General features: G+C 38.7%; 1 protein-coding gene and 1 long non-coding RNA gene across 6 annotated transcripts in view; one reads left to right on the top strand and one right to left on the bottom strand.

Moving 5' to 3' along the window:
• LOC140330571 (uncharacterized) overlaps positions 1-1,347 on the top strand; it is a 5,478-nt gene extending 4,131 nt beyond the window's left edge. The window contains exon 3 of the long non-coding RNA XR_011920765.1: positions 664-1,347. This is a non-coding gene — a long non-coding RNA (uncharacterized lncRNA). The remainder of the gene's footprint in view (positions 1-663) is intronic.
• Positions 1,348-3,316: 1,969 nt separating this feature from the next.
• Positions 3,317-24,073, bottom strand: LOC140330570 (NACHT, LRR and PYD domains-containing protein 3-like). 5 transcript variants are annotated; one of them, XR_011920764.1, is made up of 9 exons: positions 23,886-24,073; positions 19,388-19,428; positions 19,022-19,291; positions 15,803-17,507; positions 14,451-14,621; positions 13,451-13,657; positions 10,062-10,141; positions 7,893-8,659; positions 3,317-7,297 (listed from the first exon to the last, which is right to left on the bottom strand). XR_011920764.1 is itself a non-coding variant. In XM_072410809.1 (9 exons), the coding sequence occupies exons 3-8, from the start codon at positions 19,407-19,409 to the stop codon at positions 10,087-10,089; spliced, it is 2,430 nt and encodes an 809-aa protein (XP_072266910.1). In that variant the 5' UTR covers positions 19,410-19,428; positions 22,215-22,338; positions 23,886-24,073; the 3' UTR covers positions 7,321-8,659; positions 10,062-10,086. The 5 variants fall into 5 exon arrangements, 3 of the variants coding, with proteins under 3 accessions (XP_072266910.1, XP_072266909.1, XP_072266911.1); XR_011920763.1 differs by having other exon boundaries at positions 3,318-7,297; positions 7,863-8,659; XM_072410809.1 differs by lacking the exon at positions 3,317-7,297 and adding an exon at positions 22,215-22,338 and having other exon boundaries at positions 7,321-8,659.
• Positions 24,074-24,166: the final 93 nt, after the last annotated feature.

The raw sequence follows: 24,166 nt of genomic DNA, 5'->3' as shown, positions 1-24,166 counted from the left end.
AAGTGTAAGCAGCAGCAACTGAATCATCTCTCTACTCTTGCCAGAATGTTTTTATTTTTGGTTTGTGATTGACTCTCTATTGATTCTCCTCCATTACCCTGTCTAAGCTCTGCCATACAGGTGATTGGAAGAGGATGATAGGAAGTTACTTGCAAGATATGTATTAAAAAAAACCTGTACATTAATATTTTTTGTATGTGTATATTTGTAACAATGTATATTTAATATTAATGTTTATATAGGCCTGTACACATCTTGTCATTACGATTTTGGAAATACTGAAACATTATACAAACCTTTTTGTAAAAGTGGATGATGCCTAATTATTGTGACAGCATAAAAACATTGAAAAAAGTTAATTACTCATTTGATGTGGAACAAGTGAGTTCTGCATATTGTTGTTGCATCATCAGCTCCACTGTTGTAATAAGGGTACATTTACATTTCTCTGTACAGACTTCTAGTAAACTCAGTAAGACAATAATTTGAAGTGTGTATGTGCTTAAAAAGTAGATAAAGTTGAAACAATGGGAAATGTGAAACAAAATAAAATGGAGACACAATTATAGATAACATGCTTTTGATATTTTGAAATATTTTATGAAAACACAGAATAAATAGAAACATTTTGTATTTTTAATATGGAGATTTTTTCTATTTCAGTGATGGCTGCATTAATTCCAGGAATAGCTGGATTTGAAAGACCTAAAAAGCTATACAGTGTATCTGCTGTAAGGTATGAAGTCTCAGCAGAAAATGTCAGGACAAGTCCGAAGCCAGGACCTGATCTGCTCATTGGCTGCAGCACAGTATCAGTGTATATGCCGGGGCTGCAGAGAAAGGTTCCTCACAGGTGAAGGCTGCACGGCTAAGGGGAAGTAGGAGATGCCGTGAAATGCTGAGCAGAGGACAGACAACTAATTCCATTTGGGATTCCTAATCTCCTTTGCTGCTCAAAGTGATGAGGTCAAAGAGAATAAACAGGGTGTAACATACTGCAGATCACCGTCCAGATAGATATCTCCTAACACTATAGTTAAAATTAATAAAGGTCTATTCTGATATACACTAACAGAAAGTTTTCTGGACACCCTTAACAGCTTATTGGACATCTCATTCAAAATCCATGGTCATTAATACAAAATTATGAAGTAAGAGAATTTGTGGATTTAGTAAGAGAGATTGGACAGTAAGATCTGCCTTGCAATTGCCATTCTACTCTATTCCAAATTGAAATCTGCAAATTATTCAGAAAACTACAACCACTCATAATATACCACTAATATCACTTCATAATCCTACAGAACTCCCAGTATTGAAGAAACATCTGCCAGCTCTTGGAGTAGAGATTGTACAGTACAACCATGGAAATATTTTGGGTAGAATATGTAGGTAAAAATCTGTACATTCTCATAAAATAAAGAATCTTTTCATAAAGATTTTTATGAAAGAAGAGATCTGAAATGCTTAAACGCTCTGACATTTGTTAGGGGCTGATGTATGGACATATGAGAAGAGGAGCAGATGGAAAGACGTTTGTGTACAAATTTGTGGATATCTGACAAAGTGCCTCCTCTGGATTTCTACTTGGTTCTATTTTGGGACCAGTTGTATAAACATTTTTTGTAAGCCTAGGACAAGTATTCATGTGACCTCAGAACAGGTGAGTACCCACAAAGAGGAGATAACTGTTAGCTTCTCAGGTTAACACCAATAAAAAAATCAAGTGGTAGCAATGCTGAACAGGGAGATATTTTTTTCAGTGAAGTCACTCTGGTTCTGTAAGTGTTATCCTCATCATATGGATTTATGGAATTCGTTTTGACAAAACTCGGAGCTCTAATAAATTTGCCTCTACTAATGAAACCAATGCCAATTTTCAGTAGTAGAAACTTTTTAAATGCAAAAGTTTACTGTGCATCTCTTTTCCAACAGCTTCACATTTTAGTTGTTGTCAGTCAGCTAGGATTCTTTTTCTGATTATAAACAAAAGAGCATGCACATAATGTTTCTGTTTTTACAGCAGTTTAGAGTATTTATTGAAGACCACAGCCAAAGCAAATGACTAGTCCTCCATCAGGTACACTGTACAGTGAACGGAGATCTTGAGCTTAGTGGAAGAACTATTTGTTCTGCATAATCTGGAAGGGGAATAGACCATTGGTGTTAGTACTCGCCTATTGTGGAACTAGGAAGCAACGGTAGCTTGAAATTCCAGCACTAGGTATGGCTATTCACATGTGGATGTCCTGGGCCATGTTGTGCTGGTAGTGCTCCCTGTACTGCGTACACGAGAAGAGGGGGACACTGGGCTGATTTATTAAAGCTCTCTGAGACTGCAGAAGACTTTCATTGGTGAACTTGGGCGATCCAGCAAACTTGGAGTAGATTTCCTAAAATCATTTGCAATTAATTGACAAATGTTTTCTATCCTGGACCAGGTCATTCCAGGGTTTCTGTATCACCCAGGTTCATTCAGGGTAGGGTTTTTTTATTGGTGTTAACCTAAAAAGCTAAGAGTTATCACCTCTCTGTGGGTACTCACCTGTTCTGAGGCCACATGAATACTTGTCCTAGGCTTACAAAAAATGTTTATACAACTGGTCCAAAAATAGAACCAAGTAGAAATCTAGAGGAGGTGCTCTGTCTGATATCCACACAAGTCAAACAAGTCCCCACACCCACACAAGTCTTTCCATCTGCTCCACTTCTCTCATATTTCCTCCCATCAGCCCCTAACAAATGTCTGAGCTTCTAAGCATCTCAGGCACTTCTTTTATAGGAAATCTTAATCGTAGGAATGTGCAGATTTACTCCTTCTACTCACCACGCAAAACATATCCATGGTTGTACTGTACAATCTCTACTTCAAATTTTGACAGATGTTTCAAAACTAGGAGCTCTGTAGGAAGGTTCTCCTTTCTGGTATTTCAACAGAAAACATATGTTAGTATCATTAGTGCTATATTATGGGTGGTTGTACTTTTCTGGATAATTTTCAGATTTTAACTTTGAATGGAGTAGAAATTGCAAGGCAGATCTTACTGTCCAACCTCCCTTCCTGAATTCACAAATTCTCTTACTTCATAATTTTGTATTAATGACCATGGAGTTTGAATGAGCTGTCCATCAAGCTTATAAAGGTGTCCAAAAACTTTATGGTAGTGAAGGAATCCCAAATGGAATTAGTTGTCTGCTCTCTGCTCAGGAGTTCACGGCATCTCCTGCTTCCCTTTAACGTGCAGCCTTCACCTGTGATGAACCTTTATCAGCAGCCCCGGCATATACACGGAGGCTGTGCTGCAGCCAATGAGCAGATCAGGTCCTGGCTTCGAACTTGCCCTGACATTGGCTGCTAAGACATCATAGCCTTTCTGCTCCCAGTCACCAGTTGCCTGTTGTACTGTTCAGCCTGGCTGACCTGCTGTTGGTGTAAATATTTGTTGGATTATCTGTTGCTGACTCTCTCTGTTTCCTGACCCTGTGATTGTATGCTGACCTTTGCTTGTGACCACAACTTTGCTTTTTCTTTACCCTTGGATACCTTGTTTGGATGGACTGATTACCTGTGTATGACCTCTGGCTCCATATTCTGGACTTACCATTGCTTGCTTGACTCTACTGTACTGAATTATCTGTGGATCACCTGGTTACAGACCCTGGACTATCTGAACTCGATTTTGTCCGCTGTCCTGCTCAGTGGGCTCCTGGTCCTCCATCAGTCTTTCCTCCATCCTTCCTTTGCACACAGAAGTCCTGGAGGTAACCGAGTGCTGGCATGGTGCAAATATTCTCCTAAGACTAAGCAGAGGCTGACTATAGCAGTGCGGAGTTGAATTGGACAGTTTGGCATCTGGATTGGCACTGGACCAGGGCCTTCTATATGGTTCGGAAAGATTATTAGGACCTGATGGATGTTGTTTTTGCTTGTCAGAAGAGTTTAAAGTTAAGTTTACATAAATACAATTCCATGATTACTCTGCAGATACACTGTAAAGCTTTTTTTTCCAAAATAAAGCTTTATTGAAATAGCAAATACCAGTGTACAGTATGTTACATTTGCAAGAAATACGTACATATTGTCAAATACAATTGCAATGGATAAACATACATGTCTGTTCATATTTTTAATACATTTTCAAGCTTTAACAAGTTTATTCATGTAAAATCACAAAATAAACATGTGAAAAAAAGAGCAAGGACGGACACCTTATAAAGAGTAAACAACATTAGTAAACTGGTTAGGATGTTGTAAAAAGTGCGTTTTTCTGTTTGCCCTTGTGGCTTTAGGATAGAGAAAGAAAGACAGAAAAAAGGAGGGGATATTGTGCAGAAGAAAATAGTTGAATCTTTCAGAAGGACAGACTCTCTATGAAGTATCGTTCTACACATTTCTATATTCTTGGAAGTCATGAAAGTTCCACCATAAGGCCCAAGTGGTTTTTTATTTTGGTATAGCATCCCGGGATGCATAATCATTTCCTCCATTTCTGAAATACGATCAATTTGAGCAAACCATTCACGTAAGGTTGGCCTAGACATTGATTTCCATAGTGTCGGAATCAACAATTTGGTGGCATTCAAAACATGGAATAGAAGTGTTTTTTTATATTGTTGTGGTGTGTTGTGTGGTGTAGCAAAATTTGCACTGGGGTTGTAATATCATATTCCCCTGTAATTTTCAGTAACAAATTGATAACTTCATCCCAAAAAGTTTAAATAATTGGGCAGCTCCACGTGTAAAAATGAGCCTTCAGCAGATTTACATCTCCAGCATTTTGAGTCACTTTGAGGGTGTATTTTATGTAAGTCTAGAGGCACTCTGTACCATCTTATGCATATTTTAAAGTTATTTTCTTGTATGTTCACATTTTATGAACCTTTGCTCCTAATAATGTTCATATTTTCCCATTTTTCATCTGAAAATTCCATCCCCAGATCTTACTCCCACTGCAAACGAAAACCATCAGCCCTGGCGTCTAGGGGAACTGAAAGTAGATTGTATATCAGTGATATTGTATGCCTTGACCAGTGTGGACCAGTGGATTGGCACAGCTTTTCAAACATAGTTGTTTGTCTGAAGCATAATCTATTCTTGTCTAAAGTGTTGAGGAAATGTCTTAATTGGAAATAGGACCACCACGGTATTAATTGTCCTCAATTCTCGGCTTGCAGTGCTTGTTTGTCTTGGAACCTGCCTCTGACAAAAAAATGGCCCGCCAGTAGTTTTTGATCCTCTCGCCATGATTTAAGAAACTCATTCGAGGCATAGTGGGAATGCAGCGTCGTTAAGAGTAAACACTCTTAACGACGCTCCAATGAAAGGATGGGGCAGGAGCTGTGGGTCTAAATTCTTTCTCTGAATCCATGGGATAGCGTTCAGTGGTATCGTGGATTATATCTGTTCTAAATTAACCCAGTCCTTAGATTGGGAGTTTGCACACCAGTCAACAATTCTTGCAAGGTGACAAGCCCCGTAGTATTTCCTGATATCTGGTAAGCCTATACCTCCCCTGTTCTTTGGTGTTGCAAGGAGGCAAATTGCTATCCTAGGTGGTTTCTGTCCCCAGAAAAATGTTCTAAAACTTAAAAATGTAGATTTGAAAAAGGAGTCTGGCAGAAAGATCGGGATTGTTCGCATCAGATACAGAATTCTCGGTAGGGCATTAATTTGCAAAACTGCCACTTTTCCAAACGAGGAAAAGGCTGATTTGTCCCGGTTTTTCAGATCTGTTGACAATTTTGAAAGGACTGGTACAAAATTTAAATTGTACAGTTCTGAAACTGATGAGGACAGCTGTATGCCTAGATAAGTAAAGTTTTTTTTTTTTGCAACATGAATGGGAACTTTGCTTGACATTCTCTCACTTCTTGTGAAGGCAGCGAAATATTAAGAGTGGAGGTTTTTGAGTAATTGATTTTAAAATAGGAAATGTATTGGAATGATTCTAGTGTAATAAGTAGTACAGGAATAGAGGACATAGGATGAGTAAGTGTAACAAAAATATCATCTGCGAATGCACCTAGATTATATTTTTTTGTTACCTATGCACAAGCCTGAGATCTCATCATTCTCTCTAATTTGATTCAAAAGGGGTTCCAATGCTAAGACAAAAATCAAGGCCGACCGTGGGCAACCCTGTCTGCTGCCGTTGTTAATCAAAAGAGGTGTCAAAAGAAGGCCATTTATTCTGACCTTTGCTGAAGGTTTAGAGTATATTGAAAGTATTCAGGCACACATTTTGTGGAGAATTCCTATGTCCAAGACATCCACCATAAAATCCTATGCCAACCTATCCAATGCTTTTTCAGCATCTGTAGATATGAAAAAGCATTGATGGTTTGATTTCTGAGCCCATTGTGCCAGATTAAGAGCTTTGGTGGTATTGTCTCCAAAGTCCCTACCGGGGATGAATCCAACTAGATCTAAATTTATCAGAGATGGAATGAGTGTAATAAGTCGGTTAGACAGAATCTTCGCAAAAATCTTCAAGTCAACATTCAGCAATGATACTGGCCTATAGTTACTACAGGAAGACGCGTCTTTGCCTTCTTTATGTATTACTGTAATGTGGGCTTCCAGAAATCCTGGGAGTGGTGTTTTGTCATTCTTGAATGAATTAAATACTCGAATGGGGTCAAAGGCTTCATATTATTGAGTAGTCAAACCATCTGGACCTGGGGTTTTGCTTGGTTTCAATTGCTTTAAGGTCTGTTGAAATTCCAGGTCTGATATTGGTCTTTCTAGTAATTCTGCATTTTCAGCTGATATTTTGATTGAGATATACTTAGCTAAAAAGGTACGTATGGCTATCTGCCTGTCAATCAGTTCCCCTTCAGGGTGTTGGGGAGGATTTTTTGTTGTAGAGTTGTGTGTAAAATGCTTGGAATTGTTTGGCTATCTCATCCGATTTTAGGTATACTTGACCATGTTTATCTCTAATTTGCGCTATATTGTCCTGGGCCTGTTTCACTTTCAGAGGTCTAGCTAAGTATCTACCACTTTTATTAGCATGTTCGTAAAAAAACTTTGAGGATAGTGGGTATGCATGTTTAACTTGTGCAAAGAGTAAGTCTTTCAGCTTTTGTCTCAAATCTGTTAGTTCTATTAGAGTTTTTTCTGCCTGTGTATGTTTATGAACTAACTCTAGATTCTGGATTTTGTTCATCAGTGAAGACATTTCTTGTATTTCATTTTTTTTAATTTCGTCATCCATTTCAGAAAAGTACCTCTAATTGTATAGCTTTTTTTTAGGTCTTTTAAATCCAGCTTTTCCTGAAATTATGGCAGCCATTACTGAAATAGAAAAAAACCCCATATTAAAAATACAAAATGTTTCCATTTATTCTGTGTTTTCACATAGGTTACAAAAAGAAACAAAAAGAAGTATAAAATGTTAAGAAATGTAAATGTACAGTTTTACAAAATATCAAAAGCATTTCATCTATTAATGTGTCTCCATTTTATTATATTTTTTTTCCACATTTCCCATTGTTTCAACTTCATCCACTTTGTAAGCACATACACCCTTTTCAAATTATTGTCTCACTGAGTTTTCTAGAAGTCTGTACAGAGAAATGTAAAGTCTTCCCCCTTATTACAACAGTGGAGCTGATGAGTCAACAACAATATGCACAACTCACTTTTTTCACATCAAATGTGCAATGAACTTTTTTCAATGCCTATTTGATGCCACGTTAATTAGGAATCATCTACTTTTACAAAAAGGTTTGTATAATGTTTCAGTATTTCCAAAATCGTAATGACAAGACATGTACGGACACATATAAACAAAAATAATAAATATGTACAAGAAAAAATAATGATGTACAGGTATTTTTAATACAAATCTTGCAAGCACCTGAACTTGCTAACATCCTCTTCCAATCACCTGTATGGCAGAGCTTGGACAGGGTAATGAAGGAGAATCCATAGAGAGTCAATCACGTGTTCTGCAATACAAAATAATAAAAACATTCTGGCAATAGTAGAGATGATTCAGTTTGTTGCTGCTTCTTCTCTGTCCACTCTGTTAACAAATAGCAAATGACTAAATCTCCCCGGCAGTATGATTAACAAGGATTTTTAAAAGCAGTACATTCAAAAATTCTCATTATTTTACATTTCCCGCCCACTCCTGCCTACCTGCATGACGGTCCCACCCTCCAGCTTGAAACTCGCTAAAAAGATGGCCGGCCAGCATCTGCTTCCCCTGGTCTCACGTCCCCAACGCTCACATGCTGGGGATACAGATGCCGGCCGGGCATCACCAGGTTGCACAGATTCCCCGCCAGCATCCGCAGGGACAGAAGACACCGGACATCGCTGGAGGACACCGCAGGCACCGCTGGAACTTGGGAACAAGGTAGGACTTTTAACCTCCCTGGAAATTTCACCCTGAGTGTGGCTTGGGGTTACCGCTTTTGGTAAAGAAAATCCACCCCGAGCCACAGGGAGGTTAAGAAGTTAATTCTAGGTTGCTGGATCACCCAGCTTCACTGATGAATATGTATCCTCTCCTGCCCTGCAGAGCTTTAATAAATCAGGTGCATTGCTTTTCATCTATATACATTTTTGTTTGGCAAGTATTCATCTCTAAGAGGGTTGCATATTGTAGGGTTCACAGAACGATACATGTCCACGAGGATCTGATGATATCTGAAGAAAAAAAAATCATGTTGTAATGTGGTTCCTGTTTAGCATTAATTATTTTTTTCAGTTATTCAAATTTCCATCTTTCCACCTGAATTTACTATTAGGCTGACTCCTATTAACCCTTAATTTAGAGATTTAATAATGTTTGGGTATTTTGGATGTGGCCTGTTCTGATTGGTCAGCATACATTATCACAGAGAGGATATGTCAACTTGCAGGAATTACTAGTAGAAAATCTGTAAATGGTTAGAGGTGCCTTTACCCCAGTTCATGATCAGGAACCCAAATTTTCACCATTAATTGATAATGCCCCATGACTATTATACCCATTATAATGGGGTCCAAATCTGTTGAGATGCATGTTGTGACCCTAAGCCATGTGTCATGCTTCTCTTGGATAATGTTTTTAGCACACCATGTCTGGGAAACCATGGTGCCATCATGTGCCTGCCTGAATATATTGGGCCTGAACCTGGGTTATCCAGCAGAATCGATCTGGTACAGGAATGAAAACATTTGCTAACAAATAAATTACTTTTAGGAAATCCATCCCAGGTTTGCGGGATCACCCAGGTTCACTGTTAATCTTCCCCAGTCTTGATAAGCTTTATTAAATCAGGGTCATTCTGTTAATCTGAACAGAACGGTACATTTGGGAAGCATAGTAATAACCATTTCAGTTATTATACAGGTGCATACCCCTATATAGACCAGATTTCTACTTTTTTATTTACCTGAAAGATCTGTAAAAACAGGAATTATGGTACAATGGGCTTTAAAGTAGAACTAAATGGAAAAATGAAAAAGTATCCTTCATCCTGGGCTGGGTACTCTAATTTCCATGTATGTGTCTGGGAGTTCATTTAGGCCTGGCACCCCCCCATCAATTTTTTAAAAAATGTAGAGAGTAGTCAGGTAAGTGTACTTTACTACAGGGATGATTTTGACGGTCCCTTTCTGCAATAAAGGCCTCCCTGCTCACAAATTTTGTAAGTGCAACTATTGTTCTACTTTAAATGGCTCCAGACAGTTTCGGAAGCTACTTTTGTCTAGACTGAAGCTGTTCTTACTGCCCCTCATTAGATTCACTGCAAAAAAGACTAACATAAGGAAATGAAAGCAGCAGCACTCAAATACATCCATGTACAAACAAAAAAGGGGACAAAAGCACAAATATAAAGAATTCCAAATACACATAAAACTAAACTATCCTGAATAAACAAAAAACCTATACCAAGAAAAAAACAACAAGAAAAAGTAAATTTTTTAGGCAACCTAAGCAGAAAAATGGTTAAAACTAAGAACTTCTGTTTTGCCAAAATTTTATAGATGATGAAATCAGTTTTGCAAAATTTGCTACATTACCTACAGGAGACAAATAACAACTTATTAGTCTGTATTTTACCTCATCAAGGTGTTGATAAATCTGGTCATATAGTTCTTTTGGAATACTTCAGTGTCAGGAAAGAATAAAGACATCCATATCTAACAAAAAGAAACATTGCCAGTGAGATTTTACATTCAATAGGAAAGTGTAATTCAGAACCAGCGACCATTTGTGTCTCCATTGAGGACAGAAATGCTTTCTGTCTATTTAGGTATATTGGTGAAAAGCTTCTTTAAATATATGGCCTTTTTTGTATGGCAAAGAATGTTGAGCAGAGAGCGATGGCAAAAAACAACCAATCAGTAAACATTTGTAATTGTTTAGGAGGCTTTGCAGTTATAAACAATGACATTTATTGGTCTGTTCTGCGTTCCTGTTCTCATCACACCATCACAGGTCTTAACACTGTACTCATTAATGCATACTGATGTGCATCGACATAAAAATATTAGACAACATAACAAACCTATATCAATTAATTAAGTGAAAATAAACACTTTTTTTCATCCTTTTCATTTAATCAGATTTACAAAGCTTCAGAAATAAATTCTAATGCATGATCTATGATCTTCTTTTCATATCTATAAATAAGTGATTGTGTCCATCTAAATTAGTTTTCATTTTTCTGTTTAATAATCTCTTCTTCTAGGGTTTTAAATAGAATGGATTCAATGATAATCAGGTCAATGGGTAATGCTATAGATCATCTAGACCACCCAGAAGGTTCATCCAAGGGCTTCTAGATGTTCCTTGCACTGTGTCTGATTGACCTGCTATGTCATGATGGCTGCATAGTTCTGGAGCTAAGGATAACAGTCAGCAGCATGACACAATGATCTTTTTAGATGTTTCTAAGGGGGTGATTCTTCCCACTAACCACCAGTGTACATTGGGCCAAATTTATCAAAGTTCTCCAAGGGTGGAGAGGATACACTTTTATCAGTGAAGCTGGGTGATCCAGCAAACCTGGAATGGATTTCTTAAAATCATTTCCTAGCAAATGTTTTGAATCCTGGACCAGATCAGTTTCAGGTTTGCTGGATCACACAGCTTCACTAATAAAAGCTCAAGTCTTAGAGAGCTTTAATAAATCAGGCGCATTGTTCCTCTACACATGAAAATAATTTCAAGGGTTCATTGCGTGTAAAAAGCTTGAGAAAGGCTACTGAAAACTTTGTGTACAGGCTTAGTGAGAAATGCCTTTGACACTATTCAATATGCAATCTGTGTGTTAGCTCAGTGGTCGCCAACCCTTTCGAACCTACAGACCACTACATGCATGGTACCATGCATGCATGGGGAGCCGTGTGTTACTTAAAGGGGAAGAAACTTCCCCCAGAGTGATGTCATGATGCCAGAACCCGCCCACTCCCCCATTGCAGGTCTGAGCCTGCTATAGGAGAGTGAGCAGGTTGTGTCCAAAGACACAACCCGCCCACTGCCCTGAGCCTGCGATCTGTACTGGAAATATAGTCCGTGGCTTTGGCCGTTGCGCCCCCCCCAATAGGGGGCACACCAACCAGAGCTGCGGACCACCAAAATTTGCTTGCGGACCACTGGTTGGCGACTTCTGTGTTAGATTGTGTGAAGAAGTCTCACAGGAAAGATCAATGTGTGTGAGCTGGAAATGAGAGCCCACAGGGGTAAAAGTAATATTAATCCTAATATTCTGGAAAATAAATCTTAATGAATAAAAAATAAAAACCAAATATAGAATTGAATATCACTGGGAAAAAAACAAAATGTGTGTGCTGGAGGTTGGGTCTTACTGAGGAAAGATCAACCTATGGGCCTGAATTATTAGAGCTCCCCAAGGCAGGAGAGGATACACTTTCATCAGTGAACTAATGCGATCCAGCAAACCTGGAATAGATCTGGTCCAGGACTGAAAACTTTTGCTATCAAATAGCAAATGACATTTAAGAAATCCATTCCAGGTTAGCTGGAACACCCTGCTTCACTGATGAAAATGTATCCTTGCCAGTCTTTAATAAATCAGGCCCTATGTGTGTACCAGTGGTGGGATCTTACTGGTGAAAGACTGTCTGCTGGGGTACCATGTTTCTGTTGGAGCATGCTCAGCTAAATTCATGCTTGCCGACAGGTGAAAGTAGAACAAATTCATAGTATTAATATGGATATCTACAGTCATGTGAAAACGTATGTCCACTGCATGTAAATTGTTGACCTTTTCAACATATTTTAGCAGGCAAACAATAGATCCTCATTTAAACTGAGCCCACAGATAGATGGTGGAGGTTATATATTTTGAAGAATGGCACAGACAGTTGCTGTCAAAGTGTATGCACCACCAAAAAGGACCCCAGTTCAAACATAAAAGTAAAGAAAGGCTACAGATTTCCATTGAGCATATACGCAAGCCTTCTTAAACAATGTGCTATGGACTGGTAAAGAAAAAATGGAGCTGCTTGGTAACATTAGACATTTTTGGTGCAAACTGAAGACAACATTTCAGAGCGACCACACACCAAAAGTATAAAGGTGGATCATTTATTGTGTGGGCCTACTTTGTGGCTTCAGAGCCTGAGAAGTTTGTAGTCATCTAACTATCAATTCTGCATCAAATCAAAGTATGATGAAAATGTGAGGTTATTTTTCTGAAAGCTAAAGGTGAACTGGGAATGGATCTTTCAACACAGTAATTGTTTGCAGCAAATTTAACAAAGAATAGCTAAAAAAAGGTCCTTACTCAAATCCTATTGAAATGTTGTGGGAAGGGGATTAAATTTCATCCAAGAAAATTCACAACCATCTTGTAAGAAAAAAATTCCTTTAAATTTCTTTTAGAAAATTTAGCATAGAGGAATCAATATCAATGAATGGTGGACAGTTATACAAAGTAATTTATGCTAAAGAGGGCACAACTAGCCTCTAAGGACAAGGGTGTCCCTAGCTTTTCCACAGTATACAAACACAATCATTCTGATTAAAAAAGCATTTTTCTTTGTGTATCACCTTTACCTGTAGGCACTGTTTGAATGAAATCTTTTGTCTGTTTAATTATGTAACAAAAAGTTAACAGTTTACATGGGGTGCATTTAAGTGTTTAATTTACATATAAATAGATTATTTAAACCAGTAATAGCCAACCTTTCTGACCTCACGGACCACTAAATTCACCAAACTTGGACCACGCATGCTTGGGGAGCTTAGGGAGCCATGTCTTATTTAAAGGGGAAGAAACTGACGTCATGATGTCAGAACCAGAGTGGGCAAGTTGTGTCCATACAAAGGACATGGTCCGTTTCTCTGGCCCGTACGCCCCAGGAGAAGAACCCCCCTGGGGGGCCCACTGGCCAGAGCCACGGACCATCATAGTTTACTTGTGGACCACCAGTTGACGACCGCTGATTTAAACTATTTATAAAATATTTGTCAAGTCTCACTCGAGTGTTGCATTTCCTTTCTGGTTGTATAATGCATGCGTTTTCAAGGTGCAACCAGGGAGTCTCAATGTTTCACACAAACGCTGTGCATCTGCGAGTATATTTTCTTGTTCAACTAAAAATGTCACATGCAACTCTGTCTCTGGCTGACTTCTGATAAGGTGACAGATGTAATCACAGCTCCACATGGTCACCATGCATCTAAAACTGTGCAGAGAAAAAGAAAACATAGATAAAACAAAGATAATTTGTGACCTTACCAAAATCTGACAATCATATCCAGATATATCTTTATAATATTTTCAGCCAATCTTCAGCCATGATAACTTGACTATTTCCAGCTATGATATTCTGACCATTTCCAGCTATTTTATCCTGACCTTCTGTAGCCATGACTATTACCAGACTTGATATTCTTATGTTCATCAACCATGATGTCCTGATTATTTCCAGACCTGATATTGTAACCTTCTTCAGCTATGGTTTCCTGACTAATTAAAACTATCATATGCTGACTATTCCTATCCATGATGTTCTGATTATCTGCAGCATTTACATTGAAACAGTCTCCACTCATGATCTCCAGACCATCCTTAATCATATTTTTTTGTCATTGCTAGTCATAATATCCTAAATTTCTCCAATCATGATACCCGGACCATCTCAAGCTATCATATACTGGCCTTCTGTAGCCATGACATCTTGACTGTTACCAGCCTTGATTTCTAACCATTCTATTCATTATTCTAATCAACTCCATGCCCATACCATTTACAGCTATTATAACATGGCATGCAGGCCCCTGAACATACAGTTACAATATGAACACAAATATTCCCTCTTGCTCCAAGTGGAAAGCTGGAGAAGAGCAATAAAATCAGAAGGTTATGGCCATTTCATGGAATGTTAACTCTGGGACCTGGAAATTGATAAATACTTTATTAGGTATTAGGTAAAGTCCACTATAGTCCAGTATCACTATATCAAATATAATTCTCACCTCACTGTTTGCAGGTTGCATCCTGGATGTTGGACTAACTCACACAGATGTCTCACATCAGAATCCTGCAGACAAGGCCAATGTATGGCCAGTTCTTTTACAGATGTGCTTTCATTGATTATGGAGCAGAGAATCTCAAATGGTAATGAGTTTTCATCCGCACAACTAAATCTGTAAAAGGATGATAGTACATAAGATGAGCTGATTGCTTTATGCCTCTGCTTGCTATCATATGTTAAGATGGTAGGTCGGTTACAATAATTATAAAATAATAGTAATTATAAAAAAACTTACCTTGGAATCACTACAAAGAAATACTGACAATGTAAAAAGAGAGTGCAAATGAATAAAAACAGCTGCTGTTGGTTCAGAATTTGTGCCCATCATTTTTAATAGGATTCTGTCTGTGTACCCCATTTATGGGGTACATCTTGTTAGTCCAAATTTTGCTAAGGTAAACCTTGATGGTATAGTAACAGCTTTGGGTAAAACTTTTTTGAAATGTTTTTGGCAAAGTTTGATAAAGAACGAACAGGTGGATACATCCATTCATTCACTTTATTGATTTTTTCTGAGGATGAAATTGTATTTATACAGTGTAACAGTGCGCCCCACCCTGTCTGAATGAACCAGCCTGGCACGCTAACCATGCAGGTTTGTATCTAAATAACAAGGGACAGACAAATGTGAAGTCCTCCTGATATACTGATACCCTCCCACACTGGGGCTGCTTCAGGGGATTCCCCCAAAAACAGAAGTTCTTTTCCCCAAGCTCCCTAAACCAACGCTGACCATCAGGATCCTCACTTTTCACTGAGCACTCCAGGTGCCAAGGACTAAGTGGCTAATTTTCTATCTACCAGCCTTTTCATGGGAGCAAAAGGTGGTTGCCCCCTCCCCAGTTACCCCACAGATCCTTAACCAGTCCACCTGTCCATCTAGGTAGGAGAAAATGTACATAAACACACCACACACACACACACACACACACACACACACAAATTATAAATAATTTATTTTACCAAGTATAACCTTTGTGGTTCATAGCAGGTCATACTTAGGGTAGTATGTGTCCTCCCTTCTATACTGCTCAAAGTGTCTAGGTGATGGGAAAACTGTCTGTTACTACAATTTATGTGCTTAGGGAACTCCACGGATTGGGTTCTCCATGATGTCATTGTTCCATACTGCGACATAGTGATAGCTGCACTTTATTGCACAAGCACTGTCATGAATCAGGATATTTAGCAGAACATATCATGTGACATATACTGGTATAACCATGAACCATGATTTATAGAGTTATACAATTATTTTTAAATTATATTTACAGACATATACAAAATACTTACTTAAGCACTGAACATTTTTGCAGAATTGGAGACAATATTTGCAGATCCTGTATTTCCATCTTCCAGCACAGAAATGTCATTCTTTGGAAATTTTCTCTGGTCTTGAGGCAATAGGCCAGCTGCTGAGTACAGCTCGTGGTCCCCAATAACTGAAGTGTCAGATCGGAAGTTCGAGACATCACGGTGCGCACAAAGTCCTTATCCTGCATCTCGTACAAGCAGCAAATTAATTCCGTTATAAATACATGTTTATCATTATCATGGGCAAGCCAGCTTCTCATGGCAGATGTAGCCCGGAATGATAATTCACATCCCGTTATTTCTGACAGCTCTTTCAACTGATTACCATCTGTGAGCCCATATAGAAACTGGACCATTACTGATAAATGTGGTTTATTCATATACATCTTAGTCAAAGACTTTCCAAAAAAACAACATGGCCAGTATAGGGCTAATTTTTTTTTCGAGAAGATTTTTCTGCTCTTCAGCACATAATACAGAGCAGCAAAGAACTCCTGAACGGTCAGATGGATAAAGCTGTAGCAGGTGCTGACTCCAATGTCCTGGTGAAACATGTTCTCATTCAGAAACATGGACTCTACCTCTGTCATGGAGAGTCCATGTTTTCTTAGATCTGTCTCCTCAAATAGAATTCTTTTATGAAAAACTCCCTCATGGGCCAGAGCGCACACTTTCTTTAGACAAGTGAGCATTGGCCGTTTACTTCCATGATATTTTATCAAACCCTTCAAGTAGAGGATGTAGACAGAGGTGGTTGTTGTACACTGAATTAAGCCCAAATCCTTTTTAATTTCTTGTTCCAAAACAGTGCATAAAATCCAGCATGTGATGGGGACGGCACACATAGTAAACAGAATTTCATTCTCTTTTATTATTTTAAGAACCTTCCTTGCAATATTTTTATCTTTGTAAAAGTTATAGATATAGTTTTCCCGATCTATCCCTGTAAATCCTAAAATGTCCACATTGCAAGAATCCTCAATGAGTTTATTCAATTTCTGTAAAACACACGGTCTTGTGGTAATAACCAGAGACATTTCACATAGAAGGTCTCTTTTTAGTAAGCTTTTAAGAATACATTTTAGCTGTGTTTCCCTAAAAGGGTCCTCACAAACCTCAGACTGATCCTCCAGGGGCAACGTGAGCTCATCCAAACCATCAATGATAATGAGTATTTTACCAGGATCTCTAAGAACCAACTTCATCGCTTCTTCTGAATATTGCAGCCCACTGGATCTAGACAAAAGCCTTGCTAGGCTTACGTTGCTGGTTACATTGTTGAGTTCTCTACAGCTTAAATGGAACACAAAGTCAAACATGTCTTGATAAAGATTCCCATAGGCCCAGTCCAGGATGATCTTCTGGGAGGTCATCGTTTTTCCAATCCCTGCAGGTCCTTGTAGCACTATAGTTGTAGGAATAATGCCATCTTCATCAGGTTTAAACAGATCTTGGATTGTGGTTGGGGAATATTTACCAGAAGATCTCTCATTCATAAGTTCAATATGTCTTCTACCCAAAGATGTTATTTCTTCTTCTCTCTCTTCTCTGTTACGATACTTCTTTAGCAGTAGTACTTGTGTATATTTTTTTTGTAGACTAACTGTCTCCCCTGTACGGGAGTTATATTCTTTAACATTCTGGAATCGACGCGTTGTGGACTTCTTACATTTTACACTTAAATCTAGTATAAAAGAGTTAAAAAAGAGTGTTAGTAAGTCCTAAAATGGTAACCTACCCCTGTAATTTACAATTATGAACATGACCGTAAGGATTGATGAGAGAATCAGCTAGAATACCCATCAAGTAATATGTTCATGTACCCTGTGACTGTCCCTTGTCACACTTACCTCTTCCTTGCTAAAGCTCAGATGCCTTTCACCTGAGCATACGGCCAGTTCTGAGCCCAGGCGCGCCAGATTTAATTAGTATCACTCCTCCCGTCGGCCAATCAGCAAATAGCTTTTTAATCATACCTGGCTGCTTAGTTAGCTCAGATCCAGCATTTTGTGTTTGTGCAACGTGTCTCTACAAGCTCCACAAGCCCCCTAGCTCTGCTGAACACTTCCTTTACACCTGGTGATTATTTCAGTGCTTTCCCTGTCCAGCTCCTGCATTAACCCCTTTTTGCCCAGTCTGGTCTTTCCATGCCTTCTCCCTTGTGCTGTTCCAGTGTTCCTGTATTCCCTGTGTCTGCGGTGGCTCCATGTCCCCGGTGTCTATTTCCTGGATTCCTGGTTCTTGACCCCTGGCTTGTTCCTGATCTTTCTTGCTTGCTGCCTGCCTTGACCCTGGCCTTCCTAGACAATACTCCTGCCTAGTGATTTGGTACTGTGCATAATCCTGCTCACCCTGGTGTGCTCAAGGAAGGCAACCTGGCAGTAACCAGCAGCGCAACATCCTCACTACTAGAGGCTCTGGAGAAGACCTGGTTATTGCTTAGATTCTGCGCCTTGGCCCTTCCCAGGGCTCACACCACTTCTGTGCAAGCCATAGCATCCCCTAGAGGCCCCGTCTCCCTAAGCCTGACATCCCTATCCATATCCAACTAACTCTATTTCCCTTATGTAATTGTGGTGTTTACTAATAATGTGTTTAGTGGTCTGGGGCACAGTCCAGCATCTCATGGACATCTGTGAATCAATCATTGCTGGTGCATCTCCTGATACTGGTTATGTACCACCTGCCATTCAATCTTTTTCTTTATTTTCATATTGCTTGGGTCTTGCTGCAATAAAAATTTATTTCCTGTGCAATTCATTGGAAGTTGAATTTATTATGTAACTGCTGACAATCAACATAGTATCTTTCTGGATGTTTATCAATTTTTAAGGCCAGATTCTAGATTTTTTTAAGCTTTTAACCTCATTAACTGTACCATATATAAATGGTTATCAACAACTTAATCCCAGACCATTTTTGTCCCTGGAACCACATTTTTCAATTTGGTTCTACACCTTTTAGCTTTTGTAGTTTACTCTAAAATACAGTATATTGTTTTTTTTTCTAGAAAGATATTGTTTTAAATTTATATCAGATATAAAGATCTATAGTTCTTCCTTTATCTTTTCCCAATGCAACAAATTGTACCAGATGTCCCACCTCTTCCCACTACTATACAAAGCTATACGAAAAGTTTTGGCTTGAATTCTTCATGTATATGCTTTGATATAGTGGGAACTGATTGGATAACAATACCTGATAGAAATGTTGTGCCTGGGGGATCAATAACCCCTGGGTTATATTGTTTCAGAGCCATATGGAATATATCCTTGTCAGAGTTGCTCCATCCTTGGCTGAATCTATAAAGCATTCTCATCTTCTCCTGGGTTGTCTCTTGGGCCATAACCATATTATAATGTTCCTGAGTCAGAAGACTTTCTTGCAGAAGATGGTCCAACACTGGGTGTACCATAGTGATATGCTGGATGAGCTTCTCCCGATAAAGATCCACCAAGTGAATCTTATCTTAACATTTATACAGGAAGATAAAACATATTAGTTAATGTCATATTAGTTTAGAAATTCACCAAAAATCTGCAACAGAGTTGGTGTATCAACTACCTGTAGAGGCGGAGATGTCCATCTCTTATATCAAGTGCAACCTATGGATTAATCAAAATATTAAGTCAACACATTTAGAAAAACATATTCACCCATACTACACCGCTAATATTAGTGCAGGGTTATAAATATCATCTATATATGCAATATAAGAGAAATGGATGTCTAAAAACTATAAAATCTTTTCTTTTTCTGTAGTTACATATAAGGATTATGTATACAGGTTTGATTATGTAGCTAGAGCAGGGGTCAGCAACCTTTACTATCAAAAGAGCCATTTTGCCTCCTCTTCCACTAAAGAAAAATAGTCTGGAGCCGCAAAACATAACACAGTTTATAAACTTTTTAAAGTTTTATTATTTTTTTAATTTTACCTGTTACAACAAGTGTGCATTTGTAGGCCTACTTTGAAATAAATGAAACACTGAACTATGCCCCCATTTGATGGGCAGAGTTCTTTATTTTCTGACGATGCCTTAGCGATTCAGTTGTAGGTGGTGTTAGCCATAAGTGTCCCCCACTTGCACCTCTATTTTGGTCACCTGTACCGACTCCCCCCCGGTCCAGAGAAATTGGGGTTCAGATGCTAGATGCTTCCAGCAATGTGTAACAGGGTAGATTTTTTTGATAGGCAGAGTTTTTATGAATTTTTAGGAGGTGTTAGCCACAGGTGTCCCGTACTTGCACCTCAAATTTTTTTCACCTGTACCCCCGTTTCCAGATAAATTGGGGTTTAGGTGCTAGAAGCCTCTAACAATGTGTAACAGGGTAGGGGTTTTTTGATGGGTGGAGTTTTTAGGAGGTGTTAGCCACAGGTGTCCCCCACTTGCACCTCTAATTTTGTTCACCTGTATCCCCTTCCTGTTCCAGAGAAATTGGGGTTCAGGTGCCTCCAGCAATGTGTAACGGTAGATTTTTTTGATGGGCAGAGTTCTTTATGTTCTGATGATAGCCTAACAATTAAATTTTAGGGGGTGTTAGTCACAGGTGTCCCCCACTTGCACCTACATTTTTGGTTTTGTACATCTCCCCATTCCAGAGGAATTGGGGTTCAAAGGAGGGGGATGTCATTGTACACACCCATTTGTACACGCCCCCGTGGTAGATTTATTTATTTTACTGGTAGATTTTTTTCATTAGAACACCGGATAGGGAATCCCCCTCCTCCGTAGTGTCTTGGGAGGAAGGGGATCCCCCTCAGAGATCTCCCCGTGGCAGCCGAAGGGAGCCACAACAAGGAGGCTGAAGAGCCGCATGCGGCTCCAGAGCCGCAGGTTGCAGACCCCTGAGCTAGAGTGAAGCTTCTATTCTCGAGTTATTTAGAGTCTCCACTCCTTTAAAAATTACTTTCCAAATCCCTGTGTACAACACAGGACCCTGCCAGAACTGTAAATAGCAGATATGTCCAATAATTGAGTTCTCCTTCTCTCTCATATTCCATCAGCCAATGCACAACTTGACAAGACACATGAAAGAGAGAGATGGAAATGTAAAATAAAAAATATTTACACATACAGTGCACAGGACCAGGTTTGCTGGATCGCCCAGGTTCACTGATGAAAGTGTATCCTCTCCAGATTAGGAGAGTTTTAATAAATGAGGCTCATAGACTGACACACCATGAATATGTGAACCTAAACTCACTCTGCTAAATAAAAATTAAGTGAGTAATAAAGCTATAATATATCCATATGACAAATCTTTTTCTAAAATGCTTGCTACATAAACAAGTATGACAATGTAATATGTGGATTGCTATTTATATTACATTATTATAATAATAATAACAATTTTATTTAATAATAATATTATTAAACAGTATTGATATGAAATCGAGGTTACAAATGACAGATACATTTACAAACAATGACACAGGAGGAGGAGAGAACCCCTGCCCAGAAAAGCTTACAATCTACTTTGCTTTTTAAAGTGCAGCCATGTGAGCAATGTTTTTGTGGTGCTACAGCTGGGGGAGATATGTTGTAGATTTGGTGGAACCTTTGCTTATTATGAGCCTTGTTTCATAGGAAAAAATCTAATAACCCAATAAAATGGTTTTTTAATGTGACAAACCATAGATTCATTATTTTTATCCAGGCCTAGCCTTCCAGAAGCAATGATAATGAACTCATCACCCTCCCCCCAACCTTCTTGAACCTGTTTCCTCGCCTTTTCTTTGAGTTTCCTCATTCTTTTTCTACAGGGAACACCTCTTTTTTTTTTTTTTTCAAAGTTTTTATAGAAAATGTCAAATAAAATAAACAATTACATTAGGTTTAGTCTACACGGACTGTTTTCCCAGCATTTAACCTGAGGCTTTTAAAGCCTTTTTTTGAAATCCCCATGCATTAAAATGGGTTAATCTACACAAGGACATTTATGATATTACTCTTAAACGTTGCTTGCAACATTTAAAAAATTAAAATGCTGGGTTAACGCTGGAAAGCGCCCAAAAACACAGAAAATGCAGGTAAACGCGGGTAAACGCTTGCATTGATTTCAATGGGACGTTTTCCCGCGGTTTCCTGCGTTTTAGGCATTTTCCAGCTTTAACCCAGCGTTTAAATTTGATATGCAAATTAGTTAAAATGCATAACTGCACAAATGAATAGGTTTAAAACAAAAGAAGCACGCCAATAATTAACCAGACTTCAGTAGAATAAAAAAATGAGGACAAACAAAGTCTAAACACAACAGGCAATAAAGTACCATATTTTTTGCCGTATAAGACGCACTTTTTCTTCCCCAAAACTGGGGGGGAAAAGTTGGTGCGTCCTATACGACAAATGTGTTATAAAATAATTAAAATAAGATACTCACCCGATACCCGATCCTGCGTGTGTCTCTGGCTGCATGCAGCGTGTGTCTCCTCTCCTCTTTGGCAGCGCGTGTCTTCTCCTGGCTGCAGTGAAAGAAGCCGGCACAGCGCCCCCTGCTGTTCCCTGTCCTAACTGCCGTACAGTGGAAAAAAAGCAGAGTGATCAGAAGGGGAATTTGAATGACACAGAGTGATCAGAAGGGGAATTTGAAAGGCACAGAGTGATCAGAAAGGGAATTTGAATGGCACATGAGTGATCAGAAGGGGAATACCGGTATGAATGGCACATGAGTGATCAGAAGGGGAATAATCTTTCAGAATCTTTTTTTTCTAGACTTTCCTCCTTTAAAATTGGGTGCGTCTTATATTCCGGAGCGTCTTATACGGCGAAAAATAGGGTAGTTTTCCAATGTAGACCATAAAAAATATAATACATATAAGTGCAATAGTACAAAAATAGCGTTATTCTCAGATTTGAAACTTGTGAGGTATACAGGCATATCAAGTGAGATCATAAAGGTACCTTTTAATCATTCACCCCCTTTTAAAATTTAAATTGAAGAAAAAATACAAATTTTTCTATATTAGCTTTTTTGATATACTTGTGTGATGGCAAAGACTTTTCACCATGGCTCTAATTGTACTACGGTCACTTTTTTTTTTTTTTGCAAGGGGCAAATAACCTAACTGCATGTTTTTGTAATGTGGGAGGAGTACCCAGGGGAAAACTCATGCAGTCATGGGGAGAACCTGCAAACTCCATACAGATAGAGACCTGGCCGAGCTTTGAACCTGGCACCTAGTGCTGCAAAGGCCAGAGTGCATATAGAACTATTGTTATCATTAGAGGCCAGTTTCATAAAAACAATTGCAACCAACAACAAATAGAAAATGTACCCTGCACAAAACCACATTCAGCTTGTTATGTAGTGCATGTGGACAGTGACAATCTGATTGCAATGGGACGGCAAAACATCAACATTAGGATGTAACGCAGGATGACTATGGACTTTGTAAAGCGCTGCTTGATATGTCGGTACTATATATACTGGCTAATAATAATATTATCGAATATAGTGAAGGAAGGAATACCCAATAATGCATGAATAGATATTCAGCCACCAGAGCTTTATCTCATTTATAAGTGAAAGATCACTTTGTAATGCAGTTTGCTTGGGGAACAGCAGATGTTCCTTTAGTAGAGTAATTCCAATATGTTGACAACAAATAGGCAATTATAACAATATATAATATAACAATATTCACACAACAAATGGGTAATCTTGATATAATGAAAACAGTATAATAAAGATTCCAAGTGTACCCATAGTTTAATGGAACATTATATTTATTCTTCTTCACAACAAAAGTATTACCAGTGTTCATGTCCTCCTCCCAATGCCAATCTTTACCTCTAGATACAATAGTCCCCTTTTTCCTAATATCTAAATATTCCCAGTATCCCTTCCAGTTCTGAATAATTTACAATCCCTAGTGTAAATTATTAATATTATTACAAAGTATTTATATAGCGCCAATATATTACATAGCGTTTTACAAAGTCCATAGCCATGTCACTAGCTGTCCCTCACAGGGGCAAACAATTAATGTAAATGAAGATTGTCATCTTGTTTGTTCCTCATTTAATTAAACCACAGAAGTTTTTTAGATATCCCTTACCTATGTAGAGTCAAGATACCCTAGCACAGGGGTACCCAACACGTCGATCACGATCTACTGGTCGATTGCAAAGGCAACGCAGAGCCCTGCTCTACCACTCCCTGCTGATTACCAGCAGCTTGTCAGACAACATCAGAAACTTTGTGTCGGTTACTCCAGGACACTTTCATTTTAGTCCCTTCCTGGTAAACAAAAGCAGAACAGTGCCTGCCTGAGAAGGAGTGTAACAGTGGGGAGTGGGGAGGGAGGCAGAGAGGGCAGTCTCTGGTGAGCAGTGCTGG

The sequence above is a fragment of the Pyxicephalus adspersus genome, chromosome 5, assembly GCF_032062135.1.
Source record: "Pyxicephalus adspersus chromosome 5, UCB_Pads_2.0, whole genome shotgun sequence".
Classification (NCBI taxonomy): domain Eukaryota; kingdom Metazoa; phylum Chordata; class Amphibia; order Anura; family Pyxicephalidae; genus Pyxicephalus; species Pyxicephalus adspersus.
The sequence above is the reverse complement of the archived record's forward strand: the minus strand, read 5'-3'. Positions and strand labels throughout refer to the sequence as shown.

What these genes read in the sequence shown, in the direction of transcription:
- LOC140330570 (XM_072410809.1), bottom strand. Translation starts at nt 19,409, where the DNA reads ATGGACATCTCCGCCTCTACAG. An exon ending in GGACATCTCCGCCTCTACAG is followed by an intron (nt 19,292 to 19,387) that starts GTAGTTGATACA and finishes ATAAATGTTAAG; the next exon opens with ATAAGATTCACTTGGTGGAT. An exon ending in TGCAACCTGCAAACAGTGAG is followed by an intron (nt 13,658 to 14,450) that starts GTGAGAATTATA and finishes TTCTCTGCACAG; the next exon opens with TTTTAGATGCATGGTGACCA.